Source organism: Carlito syrichta, unplaced genomic scaffold (assembly GCF_000164805.1).
Source record: "Carlito syrichta isolate Samal-C Ts95f unplaced genomic scaffold, Tarsius_syrichta-2.0.1 Scaffold120612, whole genome shotgun sequence".
Taxonomy (NCBI): domain Eukaryota; kingdom Metazoa; phylum Chordata; class Mammalia; order Primates; family Tarsiidae; genus Carlito; species Carlito syrichta.
In genome coordinates, this window is record NW_007064708.1 from 14,272 (window position 1) to 23,091 (window position 8,820).

The 8,820-nt window shown below is 38.9% G+C and overlaps 1 protein-coding gene across 1 annotated transcript; it reads left to right on the top strand.

Annotated features, from left to right (window-relative positions):
• Window positions 1–1,833: 1,833 nt before the first annotated feature.
• On the top strand, window positions 1,834–8,543 carry LOC103249515 (WW domain-containing oxidoreductase-like; the record flags this gene model as incomplete). The annotated part of the gene is made up of 2 exons (XM_008048145.1): window positions 1,834–2,019; window positions 8,171–8,543. Coding segments are annotated over 2 exons (559 nt in total), but the record flags the coding sequence as incomplete, so codon positions are not given.
• Window positions 8,544–8,820: the final 277 nt, after the last annotated feature.

The window sequence follows — 8,820 nt, forward strand, 5'->3', positions numbered from 1 at the left end:
TATTATCTAGGGTCCAGGATTATATAATCCTACCAACTTTTTATGAAATGATAAAAATATGGTAATAGTATTATAAATAAATGTGCTTATTTGATTGGTAAAAAGTATTTTAATCTTTGCTACTAGTATAATTGAATATGCTAAGTTTTGTCTTGGTTATTTGTTATCTAGTTTTATTAAACTTTCAATGCCTTTGTCAACATTTCTGTTAGACTCTTCGAATGTGTTTCTCTTATTGATTTGTGAGAACTCTTTATTTAGTAAAAATATGGGGCCTCTATATCATTACATATGTTTGCCATTTTGTTTCTTTTACTTTCTTTAGATAATAGATTATTTTAATTTTTATATAGACTTTTCTTTGTTTCTATTTATTGCACACCAATGTTTGTTTTTTAACAACTGGCAACTCTTACGCTACAGTGAGAATGGGAACAAAATCAGATTGTTGCAAATAATAATAGATCTACGAAAAGTTTCTATGAAGAGAATACTGAATTTTTAAAAATGAAAGTATAGAAAAGATTTTGTTTCCTGTATCATATAGGTAATATTACCTGCAAGCTATTGCCATGGAATCTGAGCTATTCGAGGAAGCAGCACCATCTGTTTCCAGCCCCTCATTTTACAGACAGGAATCAGAAGCCTAAAGACTTTGGGTGATTTGTCTGAAACTAGGACAAAAATAAAGATCATTGAATCTTAATCCAGTGTTCCTGTAAAACTCCATGTCTATTTCTCTTATTTGATGTATTAGCTAAATTTCGGAAATGCTTTTTTTCCCCTATAAAGTATTTGTTTGCATTTTTCCTTATTACAAAGATACCACATGTTAATTATAGAAAAAATGAAGAAAATTCATGTAGATTTAAGAAGACATTCAAGGACATTTTGGGGCCCACACACTTCTAGAAACAGCAACTCTTAACATCATCGTATACCCTTGATATGTCCTTCCTTACCATTCTCTCTCTCTCTCTTTCTCTGTCTCTCTCAGTGTGTGTGTGATTATATAATATTTTATATTTTATTTTATAACTTGAATGTTTTATAGTGATGATAGATGTATGTGTTGATTATTTTAATGACTGCATAGTATTCTATCAGGTGGATATGGTCTACTTCATTTGGTAATTTATCAATTGTATACTTAGCTTACTTCTAATTTGTTGCTTTTATGTTGCAATTATAAACACTGGATATCCTTGAATATATTTTATTGCATAATTTTCTTAGCACAGTAGGATGATTTTCCTCTGTACAATTTCTTTATGAGAATTTAGAATTTTGATTTCCATGAAAGAATTACTTTTATTGTTAAAAAGTTATAGTATGGTCAAATTAAATATATATATAAAAGAAGAGAGAACATTATAGCAGACTTCCACTTACCTATCCCTGAATTCGTTTCTAAAATGTAGATTCACTCTGACCTCTAAGAGGATACTATATTTTCAAACAATATGTGTCTGTCTCTTTAGAGAGTCTTTCTTCCTTGATATGCACCTACTTTGCTTTGTACCTACTGAATGCTGGGTCCTGTGTCTACCTTTTTTATGTCATAAATTCTCCTTTATTCCTCTTATCTGTTTTAAGGGCTATTTTGATTTACAGATGAAGAAGGTGAAAACTGGATGAATCAGGAAGCACAAAGTTCATCATGTGGTAGCACCTGAGTTCCAACCAGGGTGACCAACTTGCCTGGGTTTGTCTGGTTCTGTCCTGGAACCTTGAAGACTGAGAAAGAAGAATTAATTATTCCTGAAAGAGCTTGGCTTATCCTTGGATTTAGAGTGTTTATATCCACCTCATGTTGAATATTTTATTTTTCAGGCCTCTTCATGTGCTTGTGTGCAATGCGGCGGCTTTTGCTCTACCCTGGAGCCTCACGAAAGATGGCCTGGAGACCACCTTCCAGGTGAACCACCTGGGCCACTTCTACCTTGTCCAGCTCCTTCAGGATGTTCTGTGCCGGTCGGCCCCTGCCCGTGTCATCGTGGTCTCCTCTGAGTCCCATAGGTGGGTTAGAATTGGATGATTTTTCATGTGTCTCCTTTCTTACTTCAACTACCATTTTCTCAAGGCTCTCTTTCTGAAAATAAATTTGATTAGTCCTACTCTAAGAAGTGTGGGTATGCTCCCCCTGATTTTTTCATTTTTTCCAGGTCTTTTTTGTGTGTCTGTGTGATCGTGGGGGCTGTTTGGGGGGACTGTCTAGAGCAATGTAGATTGTTTTTACAACTCTACTTGAGGTTCTTCATTGATTTTGCTTAGAGATGGAATAATAATTGATTAAATCTGAATGGCATGACCTTTATTGATTTGTAATTCAACAACTTCAACATCTTACCAAGAAGAATGTGCAGTTATTCTAGCAGGAGAAACAATGCAATTAAAGACTGCGAGATGAAATCCAATTGTTTTATAATGAGAAATTAGGGAATTCAATGCAGACATTAGCTGTGTAATTGTAGAAAGGGAAGCACTGTAGTTAGAGCATATTAGAAATCTGGCCATGCCTCTTTTGGTTAAAATTTCAATTAAAACATCAGATGGCACTTCTTTTCTATTACCATTAGGAGAATATTCAATTGACTAAAAAGACATTTGAAAATTTCATCGTATTTTCAGCATATTTGTTTCTAGAGTTGGATAAACAACTATTTGTCTAAAGAGAACTACTAGGAAAAGACAAAGGACTTGCTGGGTGAGGCTAGATTTAAGTCTTGCTGGGGAAATTTCTCATTCACGTTTTCTTGGTGTGGGGGATCTCGGGGGTCCAAGAGAGCTTTCATTCCTAGCAGAGTAGCTAGGAAAAAAAATGTGCAAGGGCCTATTTTCTTTCTCCTTCTTCTCCGTCTTAAGTCCTGAAATGTTTTAGTGACCCAGAATGAAGCTTATTTTTTTAATCATACTTCCATAAAATGTAACCCCTGGGACTTGGAAGAGAGAGACCAGCCAAGGGTTAGCTTGAACCCTTTATCACTCCCAAACACAGGGGCTTATGGTATAAGTGACACACTGCAGATAGATTTACTTTTGCCATTTTAAATTTATGATGGCTGCAATGAAAGGAAAATGCCAGTAATAATCCTCCCCCGTGTTAAAAGACATGAAACATCTAGTAATTAGGTGGTAACAAAATCTGGACAGCCTTATCTTTGCAAATCACACCAGGTTTGTGAAAGAAAGTGGAGTGGCCCTGTGAAGCACCCTGGGAGGCTACTGCGGGGGCAGGCGGGGGAGAGAGTTCCGGAAATAAATCTGCCAGCCCCAATCATTTACCAGATGTGAAGGGCACCACAGGATATGTTTAAATGAGCTGGTATTTAATGGGAGATTATGTCGAATTGTCAGCTGCTCACTTCGCTTTGTAAATCTGTATCTCAACTGGTATTTCATGTGACATCTTTGTTCTCTCCTTAACTACAGTGTAATTCGTGCCTACCTACCTTGGAGATCGGAATCTTAATTTCATTTAAAAGATGCATTTGGAAGGAAGGGCTTTGGTCTTCCTATCCATCTGAGTTTATAGACAAGGCCTTTCTGAAATGTGTCAGGCCCATTCCCGTCTGATGACTGGCACTGGTTTTCTGCTTTCTGATTATTCTTTGCACATTGTTGAAGGATATTTCTACAAAATGTGAATTCCCCCAAGCTGGCTCGTGTATTACACTAGTGCTGCATCCCTCGGCACTGGGGGGCGAGTGTGGCTACTCGCCGTACATGCAGTACATGGAAGCAGTTGTTCCCTATCCAAGGATGCAGGGCCCTAAACCATGTTGTAAAATGCAAGTGTTGATATCTAATTACCTCCATAAACCTTGGCGGAATCTCTTCGTTGGAGTCAAGACCCCCTGTTAGGGGAAAAATAAAGTCCTATGTTTGCAGAAAATATTATACTAGACTGCCCCAAGGCAAAATATTTATTAGCCTTCCTGTGTCTTCACTATGTTTTAGTTACTCATCTGGAGTCTGAGCAAGTGAATTGAGTTTTCACATACCTAAAATACATCATATGGAAATGAGAGCTTGACTTCCTTGCTGGGAAAAAATTTCAGATAACAATTAAAATAGAATAAAAAGAGCAGAGCCCTGACTGAACAACTTCAATGTCTGCAGCTGTGCTGAGTGCCAAATTGCTACACACACACACACACACACATACACATATACACACACTCTCACACACACACAATCTCATACAGGCACAATTTTTGATGCAAATTCGCTTTTATTCTTTGAACGTACTAGTTTTTGCCTACATAAGTCTAACCTGATTATTTTAGTTTGGTGAATTTAAAAAATCCTCAGTTAAAAAAAAATAATACAAACACATACACACACACTAGGGAGATCCCCTTAGAAAGAAAATGTCAATGTCCACAGAACGAATGTTAATATTTTAATGTACTAATGTGGGGTAATTCTATTCAGACATTATTTTTTGGCTTTGTCAATTTTTCAACTTGAAAATAGAGTAGGCAGCATTTGAAGAGTTGTTTTATTGCCTCATGAGCTGAGAGGTGAACGGTCTTCGTGAGAGGGGAACATGGTTGTTTTTCAGGAAGCCTGACTTTGCTCAGAGGGATCAGAAGCTTGCCCACCCATCCCACTTCCTGGAGGACTGTTAATGCAAGCTAATCAGATGTTCAGTTTGGGGTTTTTGCCCAGCAGACAGTGGGGAGGGAAACCAGGGATCAGCCTTAAAGGAGCAGGCTGCTTGCAAAGGGAGGGCCTAATTATTTTAGTTTGGGGAATTTAAAAAAATCGTCTGTTAAAAAAAAGCAGTACACACACATACACACGTGCGCGCACACACACATTCAGTATGGTGCTTCTCCATGTTGAAACTACCCTTCAGCCTATTCTAATTTCTCATTATTATGCATATACTTATACATATGCAAATACATATCTATATATATGCCTTGTTTCTAGATGAGGAACTAGGAAGGAATAATGACTTTTCCCCTATCAGAAGTTTAATCCAAGCCGGGCTCAGTGCTGAGATGAGTGGATTGCCTGAACCCGCGGGTTCGAGACCTGCCTGGGCAACTTGGTAAGACCTCATCTCTACAATAAATCAAAAAAAAAAAAAAAAACTAGCCGGGCATGGTAGCGTGCACCTGTAGTTCCAGCTACTTGGAAGGCTGAGGCAGAAGGATCGCTGGAGCCCAGCAGGTCGAGGCTGCGGTGGCTGGAAGTGGCCACTGCACTCCAGTCTGGGTGACAGAGTGAGACTCCAACTCAAAAAAAAAAAGAAGAAGTTTAATCCACCTAGTGTTCCTCAGTCCTCTGCATCATCCTTAAAAACAAAACAGGGAACTTACCCCAGCTACTTGGGAGACTGAGGAGGGAGGATCACTCGAGGAGGAGTTCAAGATCAGCCTGGGCTATATAGACTCTTTCTCTTTCAGTCTGTCTTTCTTTTATAATAGACTCCATCTCTTTAAAAAATAGAGGGAAAAAAAAAACCCTAAACATCAGATAGTGCCACATGCAAATATTAAGGAGGAACACAGAAGAGTGGCAAATTTACCTAGTGGTAAATTCATGCCTTTCAAGCAGGAGTTGAAATAAGGCTTTTTGTAATAAGGAAAACTTGGCCCTTGTTAGGAATTCCAAATGCATGATCAAACCTCACTGACCTGCCTTTAGTCCCTGCTGTGCATCAGGCACTGTGCTAGGCAACATGCAAGCCTCTTCCAGTCTACTTTCCAATAATTCGTAGTCTATTATTGGAACCAGGTGAACAAATGATTTATACTCTGGCGTGGTGATGACAGAGGCACAATAAATAGACAAAACACAAAGATGACACAGCCTGCTTTGTTACTGGTCTCGGAGGGGCAGAAGTCTCATTGAGCACTAGGAATGGTGGCGTCCTGGAGAGTGGATACTTAATTTCCATAGAAACATATGTATTCAGTCTGTGCTCCCTGGCTTCTTTCAATCTATCCCCCACTTCCACCCAAGAAATCCTTGCAACAACCAGCTGTGAGTGAGCTAGTTAGGAAGCACTTCCTGGAAGTAGTGGTCTCTGAGCTCGGTTAGGCTAAACAAGTATGCCAAGAAGGGTTTCTAGCAGCAGTGGGTGAAAGAAGAATGGAGAGTGGGAATGAAGGGTATTATATTGATTCCATACCTGTTAGATGGTGTTTAAATCCTGGATTCTTTTTCCTACCCTGAGTAGGTCGAGTTTCCAAGTCATGTCCTTTACCTTGGGTCATTGGTTTCTTAACTCAGTAGCCCCTTTTTGTGATAACCCGTCTATAACACCTTAGTACTATGTTGAAATAAAGTTCAGAAATAATAAACGTTCCCTCCACAAATACATGTTTAATTTAATATGATAACGTAACTGTAATGTAAAGAAAAAATAAATGTGAAACAAAACAGCATGTATTTCAATCCGTAACTACTTGGACAGGACTACAGGAAAGGTCATCAAATATGTGTTCATATTCATTCATAAATCACCTCAAGAGAGACACTCACATATGCAGACTGTTGCCAGGTATATGGTGTTGCAGACTCCAGCACCCTCAACATTGACTCAAGCTTCAACCTCCAATAAACCCCCACGAAATCTGAAAGTGCATCCATTCCTCTTTTCATAGTTGCACTACACTCCTGGAAATTCAGCAAGTATTAAAACTGTGTGTGTATGTAATACACAGTTGGCTAGGCTCTAGGCTTAAATAATTACACACAGGTTTTCCAACCCTGAGAACGTCCAGTGAGGCGATCTCTGTTGAGCAAGACTTTGCCTGCATTGCAAGAGATCTCCCATCCCTGACCCCCGCCAGCAATCATCATGACAATCTAAAAAAGCCCCCGTAAATTTTCAAATTTCCCTCTAAGTTCCACTGCCTTAGATGATTCAGCTTGGAAGTTAGGCTCTTCCTGTGGTTTGGGGACTTGAAAACAGGCATCCAGCAATTATTTTCAAGGTCTTGTTGCTTTATCCCTGATGACATTTCTGGCCATCGGCTTTGTGGATGACTTTAGTGCAGCAATGTCATTTAACACTAGAAACTCTATGTTACTGACTGAGTCCTGGAGAAGGGATCTTTAATTTCCATTAAAACATGAATTTCATCTGTACCTTGTGCTTTTCTTGGTCTTAGCCCACTCTGAGCTGCTCTTATTAAGAGACAACAGGATTATTCTATAATTTTCATTTTGCCTTTTGCTTTTTGTTTTCTATAGTGGTTTTTTAAAGTAATGTCATTCTGTTTCCTTATTATCTAATGCCCAGACGTCATTTAATAAGGCAAAATATGAGGGGTCCTTTAGCAAAGCTGATACCATCTAGAACATTTGTTTGTTGTGATTCATTTTTTTTAGGGTGATCACTACTTTGTTGTTATTAAATAAGAAAGAAAAAGAAAGAGAGAAGAGAGAGAAAGAACGAGAGAGAGAGAGAGAGAGAGAGAGAGAAAGAAAAGGAAAGAAACAAACAGCTGGTGTTTAACGACTCTGTCAGACCCAATTATAAAACATCAACTAGTTACTTTGATTTGTGTACATCCATGCCATGGGTATACTTAAAAACATTAGGCTGTGCCAGAACTCATTTTGACTTTGTTTACATTTATATTTTAAACGTATAAGACTATTGATGGCACCTCACCAAGGTTATATCCCCTTTATAATCATTAATTTTTAATCTGTAAGAGAGTCTTGGAGGCAGCAAGACTCATCTATATTTTCTTGGATGCTCAAATGAAAATATACAGGACTTAAACGTTGGCTAAAATAGCCCAGGAAAGCCCCGTCAAAGGTTAGGAATGTGGTATCTTTCTGTTTCCAAAAGCAGCAGCCCTTTACTTAAGATGCTTTTCCATTTAATTTAATTATCTTTGAACTTCCTGCTGAAGGTTTTGAAAAATATATGTTAGGGGCAGGGGAGTTCAGTGTGTTAAGACTGCTACATATATGTGTGTGGGTTTGTAGTAAAGTCTATCTTTGTGCCAGTGGGTTTGTGCTATTTAATCACCATTGTCCATTTCTGAGTTTGACTTTGTTCTAAGGTATGCAGGATTGTGTTTTCAGTGGCCTTTACCTACTTTCCTCAGATTTGTAATAAAAAAATAAATAGCTGCTTTGAAAGTCCGAGCCTGGTTGCTTCATGTCATATTTCCTGTTTTTGTTTTTTTCTTAGATTTATAGATATCAATGATTCCTCGGGAAAACTTGACTTTAGTCGTCTTTCCCCATCAGAAAATGACTACTGGGCTATGCTGGCTTACAACAGGTCCAAGCTCTGTAACATCCTCTTCTCCAACGAGCTACATCGGCGCCTCTCCCCACGTGGGGTCACGTCGAATGCAGTGCATCCTGGAAATATGATGTACTCCTCCCTTCACCGCAGCTGGTGGGTGTGCACACTGCTATTCACCTTGGCGAGGCCGTTCACCAAGTCGATGGTGAGTGAACGTCTTTCAGTGAGGCCAACAGTTCCATTGTGCCTCTCAGGGTGGGTCCTGGAGAAAACCACGCATGTCGCGTCTACTCCGTCCTCTCCCCTCTTGTAAGGCTGAGTCTGGTCTTGATGATAATGACATCATCTGACATATGAAGGCCATTGGAAAGGGCTCTTGAACACCTTTCCATTGACTTGAGGGGAAATCTGTTTTCTAAAGGTGTCTCGGAGAGCTGGATGGAAGATGTGGCTTTTCAATATTGTATTAAGTATGGTGGAAAGTCTTGGTGGAAACAATAATTTGTTTTCTTTTGATGTGAGTTTTTCTGATTCAGAAACTTTGAAAATCTATTTTGTTGAGCGCAGCACTTGAAAATTGTGTTTTTGTG